This window comes from Mixophyes fleayi, chromosome 2, assembly GCF_038048845.1.
Source record: "Mixophyes fleayi isolate aMixFle1 chromosome 2, aMixFle1.hap1, whole genome shotgun sequence".
Classification (NCBI taxonomy): domain Eukaryota; kingdom Metazoa; phylum Chordata; class Amphibia; order Anura; family Limnodynastidae; genus Mixophyes; species Mixophyes fleayi.
Genome location: NC_134403.1, coordinates 230070519 through 230092295, shown reverse-complemented (window position 1 = coordinate 230092295; position 21777 = coordinate 230070519). Strand labels below are relative to the sequence as shown.

The 21777-nt window shown below is 40.0% G+C and overlaps 1 protein-coding gene across 3 annotated transcripts in view; it reads right to left on the bottom strand.

The window, feature by feature from the left end:
* Positions 1–7003, bottom strand: part of ELAPOR1 (endosome-lysosome associated apoptosis and autophagy regulator 1) — a 298128-nt gene extending 291125 nt beyond the window's left edge. For all 3 annotated transcript variants that reach the window (XR_012688102.1, XM_075195584.1, XM_075195585.1), the window contains exon 1: positions 6813–7003. Coding sequence is in view for 2 of the 3 variants with exons in the window: in XM_075195584.1 (XP_075051685.1) it covers positions 6813–6932 (120 nt within the window). In the remaining variant the exon portion in view is untranslated. The remainder of the gene's footprint in view (positions 1–6812) is intronic.
* Between the last annotated feature and the right edge of the window lie 14774 nt (positions 7004–21777).

Here is a 21777-nt window from a genome sequence, read left to right as displayed (position 1 = left end):
TGGCAACAATAGTATTTAGTCTTTTACATACATTCGCACAAACACTCACACTTGTAAAATAATACACATTAAAGGTAGTTGCAACACATAGTCATTTATGTCGAAATATAGTAGTATTTATATGTAATATTATAAAAGTTATATGCACATCAGTAAAACATATGGTACACGTTGAAGGAATATAGTCATGTGTGGTATCATACTAATCCTCTTCGCATTGGCGACTGTCCGGTTCACTCTGCGAAGGAATCGCAGAGTGCATACGCAAGTTATTAATGTTAAGGAATTGTGGACTATTATGACTGAGTAATCTTGGCGGTAAGATCAGAGCTCATCCCCTGGAGAGATGACCCCCTCCCTTTGGATTCATGAGCTTAAACTAGCCAATGATTGACAACCCCTTGGACCTTCCTGAAACCTGGACCAATAGACGCAAGCTATACCATCTGCATTGCTTTACTCTATTTCTGTGTGCATATAAGCAGCAGCTCCTCATCTAGTGTTCAGACATCTTGTCCCCAGACTTCAGGATTGAATGACTGTACACTGGATCCAGAGCGCCTGCGATAAGTAACGGTGTGTACTTATTATAATTTTCGCTTGAATATCTACTGCTACTTTTTGAGAATAAATCTTTGTGCGTTGGAAACACAAATCGAGATTCGACAATCGTTATTGGTTAGCGACAATACGCACTTAACAGTTGTGTAATCTAGTTGCGTTGCCGTCCATTAGTGAGTTGTTAGGGTCGGGTCACTTGTTGTAGTAAGTTTAGCGTTGTGGGTGTACATCTTAGCCTTACTGATAGCGCAAATGGAGGCTGTGTTTTCCTTGTCATACACATGTGTCGGGGAGGAGCAGGAGAACAGGACCGGAAGCGGGAGTGTCCCGGTGAGTATAATGCTCGATTCCCCTTTTGGTTAGGCCCTCACCGAGAGGTGAGTGGAGTACTTGAGGAGGGACTGTTCCTGACCTCAAGTGCTCGTAGACCCCCGCGCCTTGGCAAGAGGAAAACGAGGTGGCGGCAAGTGTGCTTTACCAAGAGTGTCTTCGCTCATTACCGTGGTCTCGGTCAGCCCATTCCTGGTAGGCACGGACGTAATTTCTGTCTCTTTCTTAGAGGGACATGGTTGGAGGTGACAAGGGTTGCGGTTGCTGATCTGCTGGGATAGGACAGTGGCTGGGGCATCGGAAGCGGACAGGAGGTGACCATCGTTTATAAAGTAAGTTCTTCTGTGTGCGTCTGTCCTGTTCCCCGCAGGCGCTTACACACTTCAGTTGCCCGCAAGAAAGCATACCTGGACAAAAAACTTCAGCACACAAAACTGACAAGCACATTTGCAGTTTGTAAATGCACCATGGATGTTTGCTCTTCCATAGTTTATGTATGATCTGCTGGTTTCAAAGAAAAGGAAAAGAAAAGCAAATGCTGATCATGCTTTGTGACAGGATTGAACAAGAGAAAGCCATTCACGGTGTTGCCGGAGAAAACGCATCCAGTATTTTTAGGGCTTTTCCCTACTTATACCGCTTTCATACTGCCGCCCCGGCAATATCCCAGGTTTTTCAAGCCGGGTTTTTGCCGGGGCTCGGAGCGTCCCAGCTCAGAAACACCATTCATACTGCACCTCGGACCCGGGAATTTCATCATGGCCAATCAGCTTGTTTTCTGTGCAACCCGAGTTGAAAAACTCAGGTTGCACCATTCATAGTGCAGGCAACTCGGGTCCGACCCGGGAATTACCCCTCGATAAATCCCGGTTTTTAGACCCGGGATTTTTGACTTGTACCATTCATACTGCACCAAGACCCGGGTCGTTTGAGCTCGCCCCGGCAAAAACCCGGGATTTTGGTGCAGTATGAATGGGGTATTACTAATGTCAAAGGCCATCACAGGCAGGTAGTGATCACCAGGGGCCTCTTGCAATACTTCCCCAAGGTCAGCTGCAGTACAAGTCCTCTGATTGCTAATGTCCGGATTTATTATTAAAATAAAGCATTTTTTCTTGATTTTTTTTAAATTATTTTTTCACTTCTGTTTTGTTATTTATTTATTTTACTTTTTTAACATTAATATATACTGTATATAAATATATTTTTGTAAAATCTGAAACTGGAAGCCCAAGTCCAGGCTTCCAGTTCCTGTTCGCATGCATGCACAGAGTGTCCCAGGAGAGGCTTTTCAAGCTATAAGAATCCTCTTATGCGATTTTCAGCGGTAGAAAATCTATTTATTGGGGGAATCTTGATAAATGGATCCTCAATTGGCTACTGTTAGACAAAGGATTTCATGAATCATCAATAATGAGGAATTAGCTTTGCTTTGGACTTCATATCTGCTCAATGGTGTCTACTACCCTTGGTGTCTGATATAATAGAATTAGAAATTGCTAAATTAGTGTCTTTGACTTGTTGCTACGTATAATTACCCATTTATCCTCTGCATTGACACCTTCCTAAGCAAGATTGATTTTAAACAATTTTACATATAGGCATCTTTGTTATCTATCCTTCCTAAACATGCTATAACCTTTCTAATTTACTGTCCATATATGAGTTTCATCCAACCATGTTTCACTTATGCTCACTTTATCATAGTCCTCTTCCAACATTATTAGATCTAGTTACTAATTTATTTTGAATACTTCTAGCAATTTTTATTTCTAAGAACCTCATTATCACTTCTACTAACCTCTCCCTTAATTTCTCACCCATTTCTCTTGACTAATGCCACTACACTATCTCACCCACTGTTTTCTATTTTAACCACCCATTATTTCAAATTTTCTCCAGCTTAGTAACCATCTCATCCCCAAGCGCAGCTGCTCCATTCCAATGTATCCCTTCCCTACTATAGCTGAAGTTGATAGGGTATTCCAACACCAAACTTTTTTTCCTACATCAACATCACCCCTACCTGCTAACCTTCTTAAGCCCCAGCTGTGTTTCTGGTGTAGCACATGTACAGGTAATATTTCAGAAAATATTACCTTGAAGGTCATTGTCTTAAGTTTACAACCTGGTTCCTTGAAATAGTTTTTGAGGACCTTCCAACTTCTCTTAACTTTGTCATTGGTACCAATGTGTACCAAGACCATTGGGTCCTGTGCAGCTCCACCCAACTATCTCAGTGGCGCACGCAGGGGGGGTTTCTGAGTCTCCAGAAACCCCCCCCTGCGCTAACTAAGTGGCTGCTATAGCTGCCCTGTCCTATACAGCAGCCGCGGCGCTGTGAAAGAAGCGTCCGCGGCGGTGTTGTAGTGTATACAGTATAGGACAGCGCTGAAGAAACGGAGCTGCTGCGCATGCTCTCGCGGGGGGTGTTTTTTTTTGGGTCGGGGGGGAAACCCCCCGACAATCCTCCGTTCGCCCCTGTATCTACCTTATCTGAAATTCTCTGAACCTGAGCACCTGGGAGACATTAAATTGTTTGGCATTCACAGTCAGGGCAACAGATTACTCTATGGGGGGTATTCAATTGTTTCTTTTAACGCGCTAAAACAAAAAAAAACGAGCGCTCTAAAAATATTAGCGTTAATACGGTAATATGCGCGTAAATACCGTTAATACGGTAGTTTACTCGCTGAATTTCATCTCGCAGCTCAGGGAGCTGCGAGATGAAATTTAGCGAGTAATTACCGTATTAACGCTAATATTTTTAGAGCGCTCTTTTTTTTTTGTTTTAGCGCGTTAAAAGAAACATATGAATACCCCCCATATATAGTGTCTTCCTAATAACTGAATCCACTATACAATTAGTACCTTCCTTGATTTTTCTGCAGTTTTTTACAGGAATAGTTACTCCCCTTACTGCTAAATGGAGTAATCTACTCCATATTTGTCTGCATTGTGTCCCAATCTTGGTATATTTATTGGGTTGTGTGAAGTCAAGCTTGCCTGACACTTCTTTCTAACTCTCTAAACAATTAGATTACAATAATGTTGTAGAATGCGCCCACATTACTGATCTGTAAGTTCAGGTTCTTTGTAAATGAGAACAGAGGGACACACTTGGGGAACAGGAACTCAACTGTATTCAATATACAATTGATTAACATAATATCATGATTTGATTAACACATTTAAAACAGGGGAACAACAGGGAATAATACACAGGAATAGGAAAGAGAATACAAAAGGTCACAGGTAGCAAATGAACTCATGTTGCCTAGCAGCAATATCCCTCCCTGCAGTAATCAGTAACTATTAACTCTCCAGGTGCTGTGAAATAATATGCATACTTGCCGACTTTCTTCAGCTCTCTTTCGGGAGCCAGCCAGTGGAGGGGGGCGTGAGGTGGACGGGACGGCCAAAATTGTGTCATTTTGGGCCCCGCCCCCTGTGACGTCATGACGCAACCGCGTCATTTGACAGTGGGGGGCAGGGCCAAATGCCGCAATTCACCGGGAATCACGGCATTTGCGATCTAATTCTGCCCACTTCACTAGGAAGTGGGGCACTTCCTAGTGAAGTGGGCAGAATTCGGGAGATTGCCACACTCGCCCGGGAGTCCGGGAGACTTTTGCAAAATGCGGGAGTCTCCAGGACATTCCGGGAGAGTTGGCAAGTATGACAATATGTCTGTTGTAACTCTTAACACCCTAGCACCACTGAAGCAATGATAAGGGTTTGCACAGTGGATTAGAATTTTTGGTACATCAATTATTTATGTATTACATTTCATGTATGCCCTGTAAAGCACTGTGAACCTATACAAATAGATGATGTTAATATTATTAATAATATTATTTCAATGCAGTTTTTTTAGTTAGAAAATCAGTATTTAAAATGAGGAGCAGAAAATTCTGTTCGCAGTCAAAAGAGTCATCTTGGAAGGTATGTATATTACATACAGCAACTTTTAGATTTAGGTTCCAAGGTTTAAAAAAGCGTAAACAAAATGCAGAAACACAGTAAAAACAAGAAAGATAGTGAATTTTGCAGGATACATCTTACATAATTCATTTCAAAGTGTACACAGAATATACAGTATTTACTAGCAGATTTATGATTAAATGCGTTTTTGCTTATTGGAGATAAAACAAACAATTGAGGTGTTATCTTACAAGGGACCTTCTAAAGTTAGACATGAACAGATGGTGACCTGGTATGAGACAGGTTACCACAGTGTGTGTGTGTGTGTGTGTGTGTGTGTGTGTGTGTGTGTGTGTGTGTGTGTGTGTGTGTGTGTGTGTGTACAGATGGAAAGTGTAGAAGTTCTGTTTCATATTTTAAACTATAGCTTTAGTATTGAGAAGAGATTTCAGGTGCTATGCTACTGTTTAACATTAGCCTAATGCAGGAGATATCAGCTATATCACTTGCATCAATCAAACTACTGCAGTCCCCATTAGTCATAATTTATCAAGCACCTAAAAGCTTAGAAAGATGGAGTTAGCCATTCTATCCTACGGGTAGAGCATCACAGGAGAGGGATGTTTGAATCCCTTTTCAACAGGCTTCGTATTTTTCCCCTTTTTCCTTTGGCAAATTGTGCTTTGAGCATGTGCAGCCTCATGGTGATTGCAATCGCTTTACAGTAGACTACTCGCCGGCACAGGCTCCTCTCCGAGCCATTGTCGTGGCTGAAGAATTGTAATAAATAGCAATACGAAATGATAATTAAAGTGAATAAAATGTGAAGGGTCATATATAGACCCCTATGTGCTTGTGCAAAATAAATTGGCCCTAATGTAAAAATTATAGTAATTCCTTCTGTTTTCTGTAGGAGTCAGACCTATCCTTTTTAAATATCATGTACAGTACCCGATTTGATTTCCCTTGAACAATACAACCATTTTTAATGTATGGCAGATCATTTCAGGTTTGTTCCGTTTATTATATACTTATTAATATATATGAAAAGAGACCAGTCTTGTTAATTAGATAAAATTACAATTTAGTGTGCTAAAAATGCTAATTTTCCTTAAATTTGATGCACTTATGTGTTAAACACAATCTTTGTAAGTTAACTTATTAAAAAATATAGACAGGCATTTAAATATTGACAAGTTTTTACATTTTAGAAGATGAATATGCAAAAAGTTTAATTATCCTTCCTAATCATACATATTACAATAGGTTATTTCAACCAAAAGTGATTACTGTATGTGGGATGAAAAAAAATATGTTTGTAACAAAACTGAACACATGTTGCAAAAGTTATTACTAACAGTTTCATGCTGTTTCAAAACTGCTTTATAGCATATTGGCTTGTTATTACATACAGTACATAGTATTTAAAGTAGTGAGTGTACCAACGGTAGGTACACACAGAATGTCAGAGGACCCTCTGGAGTGCTTAAACACTGGACCCAGAATAGAGGTTTACTTGAGAAGCTTAAGATTTGGGTGCAACTATCCTTTAAATGTATTTATGTATCTTACTCTCTATGCGATTACATTTTCTTTTTTGTTTTTAGGTATTGTGTTAAATATGCCATTATATTGTGTCTTTATGCTAAATGTAAGAATCCAGCATATTGTATGGATAATATGAACAATTTGCAACACTGTACAACAATGATATAACATAATAGAACTTAGCGCACTGCCATAGGACTTGTAACAGCTGTTAGGTAGTCAGTATAGAGCACAATGTAAGATCACTCTTATTAATTAAAGGCTGACAAAAAAAAGCTCTACCTACTTTTGACATTGATTTCTTTTGTAATGATCGTGAACTTTCAATGAATTGTTTAAAATAATTAGTGACAACAAACTCAGAAGAAATAAAAGATAATTTTCTCCTTCTCATAATTAGTTTTTTTGTTGTTTTTTTTGCTTTCATTTCATTCTCTCAAATGTCTTACCTCTTTACAAGCATGTAGCAGCTGTCCCTGAAGTGGGCTGAAGTTTAAAACCAATATCACACAGCTGAGAAAGTAGAAGAGACCATGCTGTGGCCGATACAAAAAGGTTGGCTCAGGCATGACTTGTTTCCACCTGCCAACACCTGTCTGCTAGAAAAGTAGAAAGAGGGTGAGGTAAAGTACAGCAGAGAACAAGTGTTTCAAACTCCCATCTATCATCAAGGCAAAGGGAAGGATTTAAGATTCAGACACACCTCTGCTACCCTGTCTCAGCCCTGCCCTGTCAGTAGGCGTAGCATTAATTTATAACTCATTCACTGCCCTTTATATGCTGCAGATAACATGTGGATTAGAAGTAATGCTGTTGTCATATCTTACAAATCTATTACTGATCTGAAAACAAATTATATTATAATAGTTAGTGGAATACAGTAAATACAGTACAGTATCATATCATTTATATAGATATGTATGTTGTATAAAACCAATGTCAAATAATAGTTTCATAAATAGCAACCATGTCATTTCATGAGTGAGATATTTTTCTAGTTTGGAATTCTGTATTTAAATTTTGACTTATTTAATAAAGTAAGAATTCCTAAAAGAGAAAAATATCCACACTTGCCAATATTCTTTGAGTCCCCTCTAGAAGATCCCGGAAATAAGGTTATGTGGCAACTGCTGTGGAAGCATGTATGTCTCAGTGATTCATGTCATTTTCACCCAGTGGCGCAAAGCTGCAATGCGCAATCATGCCGTGGGGGACAGGAACAAAATAGTAATTCAACACAAATCGGATAAGTAAGGCCCCAAGCCTCGCCTACTTCACAAGGAAATACAGCAAGGCAAGCATGCAAATATCTCCCTCATGAAATCGGTCATGTTTCATGTCTGAAACACTGAGTAATATGTCATCACTTAAGTATTCATTATAAACACCCCCAAGGCCTGATGCAGAGTGAGGACTATACCAGTGTAAGTGACGTAACTTGTCTTCACTTACAGGGGAGAAGATGGTGCAGGGGTAGAGGTGAGACGCACTAAGCATACGCTAGAGATTGCCAATTTACTGCCTAAGGAAGGTCCTATTGAGTCAGCGAGATTTCTCATGTGTGAAAAATATGGTGCATACGCAACTGTGTATTGTGACACGTGGGTCGAAATGACCAAAGATTGTGATAGGCCTTTCCCAACAAAAGGGAGTTTTAATGCAGAGGTACTAAATACCGTAAAAGATAAAGTACGGTTGATTAAGTCAACGAAAGTGAGAAATGCACATAATCATTGTTTAAAATCGTGGCAAATGGAAGGTAACACGTGGCAGAGCAGCGAACGCACAGCGGAAGTGAGTGTAGCGAAAAACGCGTGTTCAGCGGAAGTAAGCGTACCGGAAAAGAGCATTCCGTAAGTGTGCGTTGCAAAGCGTGGCGAACTGAGCGCAAACACGCCCCCGATAAATTCGGTCGGGGCAGGAAGTACAGCCAATACCAAAAATGTGAAAACTGTAACTAGTAACGTGTATGTTGTTTTAAGTAATGTTAAAAGTAATGTTTCAGGACAAAGAAAAGGAACGGTCCCACCAGCAGGGGCAGCGGCTGAAAGTGGTGAGAATAATGTAAAGGGTAACACAGGGGAAAACATCCATTGTACTGCAGCAGCAATTTCAGCAACTAGTTTTAGTGATCTGGTAGACTTACATCCTGTCTGCACAACAGCAGTTCCCAATGGGAAAGCAGACAGGAATAGTGATGTTCCCTTAAAACATGTAGCAAAGTATGATCCATGCACTAGGTCTGAAACATTTTCAATTTTGTCTGATTTCCCTGATCCTAGGAAAGATTTGGCTAAATGTCAGCAGTTTATTAGATATTACGGTAATGTGTATGAGCCAACTAATAACGATTGGCGAGTATTATTGAAGACCTGTCTTCCTCTCAATACTGATATACAAAAGTTCATTAAGGATTGTATGTTGGAGGAGGATGAATCCTTAACCGAGGATGATAATCAGGACAATATCAGACAAATAATCACACGGTTGGCCATATATTTTCCAGTGATAGTGGACTGGAGTAAAGTTTTTACTATCAGGCAAGAGGATAGTGAAAATGCAACAGACTACTTTTGCAGGGCTCTGATGGAGATGGTCAAATATACTGGGGTATCAGACATAAAAGATAATGAAGATTACAGAGAGGTTGCTGTTAACGTTCTAATGGATGGACTCAGGGAAAACTTGAAAAAAAGGGTGCAAACTTCATTACCATACTGGAGAGGAAGTACTGTAAGTTTTCTCAGGGAGTCAGCTATAGAACATGATAGAAGTATGAATAAACAGAAAGAGACACTAAGTGATAGGGTAATGATAGTAAGTATCCCAGCATTAGAGGGTCTGCACACCCGACCACCAGCATACAACCCACATAATAAGAAACATAGAAAAAACAGGTGTTTTAAGTGTAACGAAGAAGGCCATTTCGCAAGAGATTGTAAAAAGGAAGAGAAACAACATGAGTTGAGGAAGTGTTTTCAATGCAATAAAATAGGACACCTAGCAAAACAGTGTGCAGACATGACAGGGACGTGTTGTTACTGCCTTAAGAAGGGACACAGGAGTAGGAACTGTGTAGAAAGAAAAAGGGATACCTGGGTTGGGAACCACATATACACCCACAAAGGAGGCGTACACAAGTTTCAGAGGTTCCCCAACAATTGATTGCACACCCCATAGCCATTAATACTTTGGGGGAGAACTATAACCAACTCTAGAGTTCAGGTCAGACATTGCAGTCCTACAACCAGGGGGGGTTTAATCTATGGTGAGTATTAGTGTGTACTTTTAGGAAGAAACTGAGTTTAAAAGGTAATCTTTATTGATTTTGTTTGTTTGTTTTATATTATCACATGTTTGTTTCCCTAAATCGCTGGCCGATGGCAAAGAATGGAAATGTTTGTTTTGTTTGCTGTTTTAAGATAACTATCTTGTTTTTCTTCTCATAGGTAAAGGGGACACAAAAGGAGTATAGACTTAGTGATAAAAAGGGGGGGAGATAGAGAAATAGAAGAATCACTCTTGAAAGACAAATTAACAATAGACAATTGGAACACTCTTTTGTTTTAGGCTGCAGTGACTCATGATAATTTGTTTGGCTGAGAATCATTATCCAACAATGAAGTATGTACATACTTTGCTCCAAAATATCGTTTTATGTATTTCAGAGAAAATATGAGTCACTAAGAGTAAATTTTTACATTTCTCTATTATAAGTTAGGAAAGTCCGTTGAAAAGGTATGTAGTCGATGTTATACCGAGTTCTTAATGAACAAATGACGGACGACACTGGATTGCACTGTTAAGACCCCCTAGTCAAGTATGGGGAGGGGTCATAGTTAGCAAATAGCTAAGGGGAGCAGTGGAATGAATACAGCCATTTCCCCATAGAGTCAGAGTCCAATCCAGCTGTCATTTTGTTGTAAAAATCTCCCTTTCTACATGTATGTTTGTATTCAAATCTTTATATTCCCATCATTCATTGCTTTCCTATTTCTCATTCTTTACACAAACGCTAGTATCTCTCTCTCTCTCTCTCTCTCTCTCTCTCTCTCTATCTCTCTCTCTCACTCACTCTCTCCCTCTCTCTCTCTCTCTCTCTCTCTCTCTCTCTCTCTGCTCTGGTAGAGATAAAATCAGACACAGTCTTAACAATGGGGCTAAAACATACTTTATTTCTTTTACATAAGACAAATTCAGAGATACACACACTAGATTGACATGAGTTACAGAAACAGTTAGGGGTTTTGTTTTCATGTGTATAGAAACTGCTGATTTTTAAGCAGAAAGGTTCTGTTGTGGAAATACGATTCATGTTTTATAGATTGCATATCTGTTTCATTTTTTGGTTTTGGTTCGTGCCTCCTGTACAAAAAATGTGCCTTTATATGGATGCACAAAGGGTGAGGAGGACAGGAGGACAGAAGAATGCTAGAGGTTAAGCATACAGATATGCATCTCTGTATAGAACATTGGAGTAGGATTTTTACCACAAGATACGACATAATGTGAAACCCTAGAAAATGTAGAATTTTCATATTTTATATATTTTTTTCACTGTTAGACAGGCATGTACTTGATACTGTTATATTTGAAGGAAGTGTTATAGAAATAGACCCCTTTGCCTTTCCCACTTAGTCAAGTAGCTGAATGTGAGGTACTGAGAATGACATGTGAGTTGGCAGAGGGAAAATCGATTGATATACATTGGACTTCAGCATTTTTCTAGTCTAGAGGGCGATGTTGAGGTGACAGAGAAATCGTTTTATAACAATACCAGCACATGATTAGGACACTACATAGAGGACTTTATACAGTGACACAGTTACCAACTGAAGTAGCTGCTAGTAAAGTCCACACTCACACACACGACCATACATGGCTGTCACACCAGGGAGAACATAGCTGTCAAATAGACAGCAGGGTTTTATGTGACAGCTAACAAATCTATGTTTTGTTTTGTTTTTCGTTGTATTGTTTTTAGTTTTAAAATGTGAACACACACACATGCACGCATACACATATTGGTTAATATAGGAAGATTTGTGTTACCTGAGGGATAAACTGTCTGGAAGGTGAAGAGATGTGGTGAGGAGTCTGGTGGACTCTGGAGAGATGGACAATTTAGACCAATAGAGCCATCCCATATCCCTCCTGCTGATGGGTTTTCCTCCAGGTAAAACAAATACACGTCATCCAATTACCACCATGCAGGATCCTCAAGTATACACAGGTGTACCAATGAAAAATGTCTGGATAAAGGTGTATTGAAATGTGTCTAATGTATTACTGTATCATACTCAAAGCTTTTGTTATTTAATGTGATAGTCCTAGAGTTATAATAGATGATAGGGGTATTCATGTTATTAATAATAGATGTATAATGTATGAGTAGTGGTAACAAATCACATACTTTCAGTTAGCCATAAACCAGTGTGAACATAAAGTAGTGGTACTCGGTAGAACGAATTGAATAGAATAAGAGTTGGAACTTGATTGAAGTGACTGATAGCTTCGGCCACTAGTCCTTACCCGCTGCCAAGAGATCACTCCTGGGCAGACTCCTAACCTGTCAGTTTTTGAAATGTTCTTGACCCCTCGTGAGATAAGATTGTAACTGGGAGGCTAGGTTAGACCTTGAGAGAAGGTAAATAGTGAGACAGCAACCAAGAACGTCCAAAACACTGTTTCCTGAAAAGTCACACTAACTGTCAAGATGTTGGATCAGGAGAGTAAGTTGTGGAGCAGTAATTTCTTAGGCTCAGGTTATTTGACAGACAGGTACCAGGTGTAGGCTACCAGCATCACGGCTTCAAGGGTAGCAGAGACACACTGGTGCCCATTCCACCTACTGCAGAGGTGCCAACACTCAGAGAAGAGTCCAAGGGCACTCATGAGTCTGTTCTGGAAGGCCTTAAATGCAGTTAGTAGCATCTGAGCCAAAGGCTAAGACTGTTGTCCAGCATGAAGTTGTAGTTTTTCCTGTTTTGTGTTCTCTCATTTCATTCTCTTCTCAGGGCGGTTAATTCTTTTGATTATTAGCAGGTGACAGAGACTGGTTCAGGTAATGATAAGGAGGTATCGGGGAGGAAGAAGTTAGTAGCATAATCAGTCCAGCCAATTACTCTATTCAATTCAGGGGTAAAGGAAAATTTAGAAACCTTGGAGCTTGGAGAAAGTGCGAGGGGCTATTGTCTGAGTAGCATTACGTCCGTAAGTACGGCGACCCCATGGTTAAAAAAAGAGATACACCCAGCGATGCCAGTCCAGTAATATTCGGACTTAAGCAGGCATCCTTGAGAATGATTATCATTCTTAGGAGGGTAAGGTTTTAGACCAAACAAAGTGCTGGGCGTGCTCACACGTGCCTCAGTGATTATATCAAGTAGGATTAGTTCTCTTTCCACTAAGTATTCGTGAGGTACCCGAACTATGGGTGGGAGGTCACTAGGGGAAAAAGTAGGACACCTAGGTCCCTTAGTCTGAAGTCTCCCAATGCTTTGCAAGCCGATCACTGTTAAATCTGAGTATTGGGAGACTGGGAAGAACGAACAGACAATAGCCCGCCCACAAGTGTTGATGAAAAGAACTGATGACATTATTAGAAGTGTGTATATTAACGCAAGCTGAAGGAGATTGCATATGACATTATTGATAGACATAGGATGATGCTATTGATGAACATGAAGTGTTTAAATGTATTCTGAGCTTAAAGACATGTGTTGGACAGAAGAACCTGTTAAACTTGAAGAACTGTAGTAGAGAATTCTGTATAGCTGATACTTGTTCTACTGTACCTTGTACCTTTCCAAATAATGTATTAAGTGTTTTATTGCACCCTTGAAGGGCATACAAAAGGTTATCTCCAAGCTCCAGAAGTGTACGGTTTATAGTAAAGGAAGAAATCGTTTAGAGGATTGAGACTCTCTCTTACGATAACTTGTTTAGATCTACAAACAGCGTGGTCACACACCAAGGGAGATTTGTATTACATAACAATGAAATGTGGTACTGAGATCCTGCATATAACATCTTTAAGGTGATAGTTTATTTTACTATCAAAGGGTGGACTGTTGAAGTCGTATAATTGGATGAACGAAAGTATATTGGTTTAATATTGGTTTGCCGTGCGTTTATTATTAGTCTATATATATATATATATATATATATATATATATATATATATATATATATATATATATAGTGATTATATGTACATTGTAGTGTTATTAAAGGTTTAGGTTATAGGAAAGGTGTCATGCCTGATATCATATTGAAGCCCTAATCATCAGCAGCTGTCCGGTGCAGTCGGCAAAGAGATCGCACATTGCATACTTTAGTTAATGATATTAGAGAGTAAACCTTTGTATGATGCTGGCTATGAAAGGAGCAGACCCCCTGGAGAGAAGACCCCCACCTTTGGATTCCTTAGATTGAATCAACCTATTACCTGTCTTGCCTGGACCCACCCAACGTCTGGACCTATAGAAACAATCTACGTCATCTCTATTGTTCACAATGAAACACTGACTGTATATATATTCATAGCTGTGCATCCAGACCTCAGTCAACTCTGACACAGTATTCTAAACAGATATACTGTCCACCGGGTCCCGTGGGTGTGCAGCGTGCGCAAGCGATTGCATTGGTATGTACTTATCTTTTGGTATTGGCTGTGCTGTACTGTACTGTATTAGAATATAATAATGTATTGAATTGTTGACTATTTACATCTGCTAATAATAAATAACTTTGTGCTTTGGAAACACATACAATTGATTGGGCAATGCTTATTTTAAAACTATAGAATTACTTTAATACTTTACACAACTCCCACAGCTCTAGCTTGATGGACAGGTGACACTCCCATCTGACCTTTAAAAAGGAGTTCTCTACAGGTGTTCTGCTTGATTACTCTCACTGATGCCTCTAAACTAATTTAGTTAAATCATACACTGTACCATTTTTTGTAACAAATATGCCCTGCACCTATGTATCTTTGAACTAGTTGCACTGCTGTACAAATGTGCATTGTCTACAGCCTTGCCCTGCAGACTGTCAACTGAATACCTAATTCCTCCATTCGAGGCTTGTGGAAAACCACTCACTTTGTCACATATACTTATCCCTTTCATCACAAATTAGGGTGGTGCAGATCTGTTATTAATGAGGACTCAGTACCTAAAACATAATAGAGCAGGGCTTCTGTGGTCCAACTTATGTTGAGACATTCCGTCTCCACGGTTGCATATTTTTGTTCCCTCGGAAGTAACTTCTGACTCAGATTCTCCTGTGACAAGACTGCACCTAAGCCAACAATAGAGGCAACGGTTTGGTTGCTTGTAATACTGGAGAGGAACAGAGGGCCAAGCGAATATCTGACCATGCAGCCTCTGGCGAGTCAGACCAATTTAACCTGTCTGGACAAATCTTCATTAATATGTCTGTAAGTGGAGGAGCTCTAGTGGTGAAATTACTTATAATTCGCCTGTAGTAAAATACTAGGCCTCAGAAGGTTCTTAACTGTGAATTCGGTCCCTGTGTTGGCCAGTGTTTGACTGCTTCCACCTTGTCTAGTTGGTGTTATACTTAGCCCCAAATGTACTCCAGATATTTGTCTTCTCTCATAAATGTTGCATAATTTTCTGTATCAGAACTAGGAGTGTGCACCGGCCACTTTTGGTGTTTTGGGTTTTGGGTTTTGGGTTCTGATTAGCTTGAGGTTTTGGGTTCTGATTTGTTTTGCCAAAACAGCCCACGAAAGGTTTTGGTTCTGATTTTGGGTTTTGGGTTCTGATTTTTTTTTAAAAAAGTATAAAAAGTGGTGCTAAAATCCATATTTTTGTTTTTTTGTTCACTCCTACACTATTATTAACCTCAATAACATTAATTTCCACTAATTTCCAGTCTATTCTGAACACCTCACACCTCACAATATTGTTTTTAGTCCAAAAGGTTGCACCGAGGTAGCTGGATGTCTAAGCTAAGCGACACAAGTTGGCGGCACAAACACGTGGCCCATCTAGGAGTGGCACTGCAGTGGCAGACAGGATGGCAGTTTGCAAGAGTTTGCTAGAGGTGCAAGATGGAATTGTCCTTGGGCCCTCCCACCCACCCTGATGTTGTTGAAATAGGACATTCGCACTTTAACAAACCAATCAGGAACAGTGAACGTAGTTTAATCTCTGGTACTAATATTTCTGGACTGCAGGAACAGTTAACGTAGTTTAATCTCTGGTACTAATATTTCTGGACTGCTTAAACAGTGAACGTAGTAATATTGATTGCAGTTCCTATTTTTTTGGACTGCAGAAACAGTGAACGTAGTAATATTGATTGCAGTTCCTATTTTTTGGGACTGCAGAAACAGTAAACATAGTAATATTGATTGCAGTTCCTATTTTTTTGGACTGCAGAAACAGTGAACGTAGTAATATTGATTGCAGTTCCTATTTTTTTGGACTGCAGAAACAGTGAACGTAGTAATATTGATTGCAGTTCCTATTTTTTGGGACTGCAGAAACAGTAAACATAGTAATATTAATTGCAGTTCCTATTTTTTGGGACTGCTTAAACAGTGAACGTTGTAATATAGATTGCAGTTCCTATTTTTTGGACTGCTTAAACAGTGAACGTAGTAATGTAGATTGCAGTACCTATTTTTTGGGACTGCAATAATATATTGCTCTATAATATTTTTTAGAATTTTTAAATTATTTTTTTATATATTTTTTAAATTATTTTTTCATTTTTTTAAGATTTTGGGATAATTATCAAATTACTATGGACTTAGCAGAAAAAAATACAGGACAAAAGCACCACTGGACTCAGCAGGACAGACACTGGCCAAAGCACCACTGGAATCAGCAGGACAGAGCACTGGCCAAAGTACTACTGGACTCAGCAGGACAAAGCACCACTTTACTAAAATAATCAGCAGGACAGAGCACACTTTACTAAAATAATCAGCAGGACAGAGCACACTTTACTAAAATAATCAGCAGGACAGAGCACACTTTACTAAAATAATCAGCAGGACAGAGCACAGTATCACTATCTCTCAACAACCTCCCTCTACACTACCCACAGGGAGAATGAAGATGGCGGCCGCGAGCGGGGCATTTATGACATCCGAGTCTCGCGAGATCCGACGCGAGACTTGGATGTCATAGCCCCGTTTTGGATTCCTTGGGCGGCCGGAAGTACCCGAACAGTGCTCGGATCCCGTCGGATCCACACTGTTCGGGTGGGCTCGGATTAGCGAAATCCGAGCCCGCTCATATTTAATTAGAACTCATGGATCTCAATGAAGCTAAGACCACCTCGCTCAGATGTTACTTTCAGTCTGGGCTATAAATCACTATCATCTAAGTAAATGGCTGCATAAACCACATGGGGTTGTAGCAATTTATTCATTGCCCTTTGGAAAGTGGCAGGTGCCTTATGCAACAGGGTAAAGCTTTATATTGGACGAGACCATCAAGAGAGGATAATGTGTTCTTTTGGCTGAGGAAGTAAGGGAAACTTGCCAATACCCTTTGTTAAGTCAAGAGTTTTTCAAATAGTTACTACTAGCTATATTTTCTACCAGATCGTCCACCTGTGGCATTGAGCAGGCATCAAATTGGGATACACGGCTAAATGCCGAAAGTCTTTGCTGAGTAGAATACACCCATCCAGATTTGGGAAAAGCACAATAGGACTGTTTCACTCACTAGTGGATTCCTCAATCACATCCAGCTGGACCATCTTCTCAATCTCCTTTTCATGTCAGCCCATCTGGCTTCAGCAATGTGGTATAGCTTCTGCTTCATAACAACTCCTGGCCGATTGACAATGTCGCATTTGATTAAAGTAGTGCGCCCAGGAATGGGAGAGAAGACATTCCTGTTTCTGGTGTATAGTTTCTTCAGTCTGCTGTATTTGTCTAACAGGGGAATCTGACTCTATGGGGACTTAAGACTTTTCAAAGACTGTACCCCACTAACCATCATACCTAGGATTAAGGAGATTGATGTAGTATATTTGTCCCTTGCTTCATTTTCCCAGTGAATGTACCCTGTAATTAACAGGGCCAACAGCCTATAGGAATACAGACGGACCTTACCAATGAGCGAAAAGTTTGCTTTCTTGGTTCAGGATCAGTACCTTGTCCCCAGGATTAAAAGATCGAACTATAGTATTTTATTATAACTTCTCTTTTGCCATTCCTGAGCCACATTTACATGTTGTTGTATAATGAGCCCTATCTTTATTAACATCTCATACATTTGGGCAACAAATTGTACCAGATTTTGCTCTCTAGGGCCTTGCTGCTCTCACCATTCTTTCAACAGATCCAAGATACCCCTTTGTTGTCTCTCGAACAAAATTTCAAAAGGAATAATCCCTGTTGAGGCTTGAAGTACCTCACAAAAGGGAAACAACAAATATTCTTTTCTTGTATTACAACTTTCCTCATCATGTGCTTTTTATTTTTTTTATTTTTTAAATAAATTTTATTAGGTTTTGAAAAATAGGTCGTATTAGAGGCACATTGATATTTACATTTCTCTGCGTCTTTGTACATATGAAGAACATAACGGCACCAGGTTAGTGTGGAGGCAAGTATATTTAACTATTACAACCGAACAGCAGACAACATAAAGACAGAAGGGCAATGGGAAACGTGAGGACAAGAGGGGAGGGGAAGCGGTAACTGAGTATTTGTGGTGAAAACTCTCAGAGGACCAATGGTGTTGCAGGAAAACCTCTACAGTCCTATAAAATTGTATAATCCTAACTTAGAAGATGTTGCAGAGGATAGGGCCAAGAATTCTGCAGTGTCTGTGAATTTGAGCCAGGGACCCCAAATGGCGTAGTACACTTCAAATGAGTCTGCCACTGAGAGAAGCATTTCATCCATAAACCTAAAGAATTCCAGACTCTTAAACCTTGATTAGACACTAGGGGCCCGATTCATCAAGGTACGCATACGCATCTGCGTTGCATACTTTGAGTAACGTAAGCACTCATGCGAGCCAAATAAGCCTCTCAAATAGCAAAAACACACCCTCTAATACTTAAGGGACGGAATTAAGCAGCGCATACTCAATAACACACACCCACCTGCAGATCTGTAAACAAGGCACAAGCACAAGCGACGGATCACAAGTGATTGACGGGAAGCTTAGCACTGCAAACGTCACGCATAATGTGGGAGGGGACTAATACCTTGTTTACATGCGTAACAAAACCTGATTGCTTGTGGCTTATTTTCACGGGATAACCCTGTATTGATTAATCAGTGGCAACTAACAATGCTGAGCTACACTCTGAAAGATGTTTATGGTTTTCTAATAATTATCGAAATACACAGTTTTAACACACATATTGCAGAAGATTTTAAGGATTTTAAGGACTGTGTTGAGGATTTTAAGTCGCCGTATAGTACACCAAATGCATGGACATGGCTACATTTAAAGCACATACATTATGAATATATCCAAAATTAGGTATGTTTGTGTGTTGTGCATTTGCCGTAAAATGCATAGCATACTATTCCATAAAGGATATATACACACACAGGAGGGTATACCAACTCCACACAGATAAAGGATATCTGTCTGGATTAGAACTCCTGACTGTCTTTATGGAAAGAGGGAGAGCTACCCACTAGGGCAACCAGAAATGTGGTAAAACACTGAGAACACCAACAATACAGCATGCGAGCTACACAGGCAACTCACACTTAATAGTACTCTTTATTAATCACACACATTACTGCCAAAATACTGATCTCACAGGTAGCTCTCTGGTTAGCACTTTGAACTCACAACACAGCAGCCATGAGTTCAAATACCAAACATACCCACAACTATTGTGTGGACTGGATTAATTATGCTAACAAGAAACACACGAACTTCACAATGGTTTAATTTTTGAAACGGGTTTTGTTTTAAACGCTCAACCACATTGTAAAATAAGGCCTCTTATCCTGTATGGTAAGAATTACATTTTTGGGGGTATACTTTATAAAAGCCGCAGCGCCCACACTTCACATGCACATTATTATGTCCATGCTTACATTTATTACTACAAATGGTCCTAAGATGGGGGAGGGGGGGGGTTGTAGGGGTCAGCCTCCTTGGAGTTAGATGCAACATTGGCTGCAAAAAGATTTTCATCTGGATCCACGGCGTACAGGTTAGGTCATGTACTTAGCTTTTTCCAGAACGTTCACCACAGTCCAGTACCATGGAGCTTTGCAACGCTTGCCCTTCTGCCTTACACCACTGACGCCACTTCTGGGTACAGTTTCCATGTTTCCATGTTCTCTTCAATGTGTGACTGGCTTTGCTCTGACACTTGAACGTAACTTTGGACTATCACTACAATGACACATGATTTGGGGAAATTGTAAACTAGCTAGGGCATTTGACCTTTGGGAATTTATCTTGCACACAGGGCCTACAGATGTCATACGTCTTACAGAGGTGGCTTGTTGGTAGAGGGCACATGTTCCTTTTGGATGAAATGCATACAGCAAATCAAAACCTTTTCTGCTAGAGAAATGATGTTAGAAAAAAAACATCTTGCTGAAATGTTACTCTTTTCGGTTTATTATATATTTTCACTTTTATCCTTACAACCACATGTAGGATAAATAGATGAATAAAGACACACACACCAAGGTTTTTTTAGCTAAACTTATATTTTTTTTTGCATATTAACAAACAAAAACATCTCTGTACATTTTTTATTTACAACTATTTACATAAAAATACAAAAAAAAAAAAAACTATTCATACAATGTACAACAATAGGCCAGTTTGACCTTAATCTCCTCCATATATTTCTCTTGTTCTTTTTGGAGCTCCTTTATTTTTTTCCATGAGGCCAAAATGTCGTCCCTCATCTCTGTCAAGGTTGGTGGGGGGAGGCCAATTCTCGGCTTCCTCCATGTGTGCTGAAAAAAATCAGAAAATAAACATTACATACATGTATACCTATTTTCTCAAACAGACAGCATTTACTAGAGATGTGTACTGTTACATTACTTTCAAATGTTAGGCCTCTGGCAACAAAACCATTTGGACGCACATTAGACGTTGATAAGGCATTTGGATCAATGTACTACATTCTGGTTAGCCACGGGGAGAGGGGCATGGACAGGGTTGTCTTATCCAGCATTATAGGCCCCAGGGCAAAGCACTACAATGGGCCACTACCTACACAATAACTCACAGGAATTAAAAAGAATTTGGTTGATATTTGAATTTAAAAACAAGTGATTAATATACTGACAAGTTGACCAGGCTAGCGGGCACATTTTTTAGGGCCCTGCCCTGCGTGGCCATGTGTTAAGATGGCTCTGGCTGTGGTTTGAGTGTTTATGGTACATAAAATTTGTAGGCAGATATTATGTGTTAAACCTGTGGCATTTATGTCACCATTTAATCAACATGTGTCACAGCAGGGATTATGTACAAGTATAATGGTCATCTCAATCTTATCAAATTATGTCAATCACTTATCGCAAATACTTACTATCATCAAAGCCCACTGCCTCTTGGCTGCCAGATGCTGCCTCCTCCAATCTGTTGTCCTCCGAGTCAGCCTGCTCCTCCTCCCGCACTCCCACCGGCTGGGGCACCTCCTCCTCCTCCACCGCTGCCACTGCCACCGCTACCTCCTCCTCCTCCTCCTCCACCGCTGCCACTGCCACCGCCACCGCCTCCTCATCCTCCTCCTCTGCCTGCGCCTCCACCACCATCGCCCGGCGCCATTGCCGGCGTTCCCAGCGTGCCCGGTCTGTTGGAAATAAGGGAAAACAAATAAAAAAGGGTAATGTTAACACATTGACAAGCTTAATAAACCGATAGTATTATGACAATCAGGTGATCATACATGTTTAATAAACGTTGCATTGCCAGCAGACACAAATATTAACTACTACCAAAGCAAGGAGTTAAACATGATGAACACAAAACATGACCTGTCACAAATGTTTATTTTTTACATACAGATGTGGAATTTCTCAGTGGCCTAGTGGTCATCACTTTGCTCTCACAGCACTGGAGTCATGAGTTAAAGTCCCTGATTATTGTTTTATGTGTGTGGAGTTTGGCGGTTTGCTCCATACTTGCATGTGTTGTCTACCATACTCCCCAAACATACTACTTGGCGAGTAATTTGGTTTTAGGAGAAGGAGTAGGCTTTGAAATTTTTGGGTTTTTTAGTCTGCAAACTCCAATGGGGCTGGTAATGATGTAAATTAGTCAGCTTTTTACAGGAACACTGAATTAAAGGAGGGATCTCAAATACTTTGGATGTTGAGTATACTTTGGGAATCATCCTTTGTTGGGACTACCTCACATTGTAAATTGGAAGTTAAATAATGATTGATGAGCTATATTCAGTAAAGTATGTAAT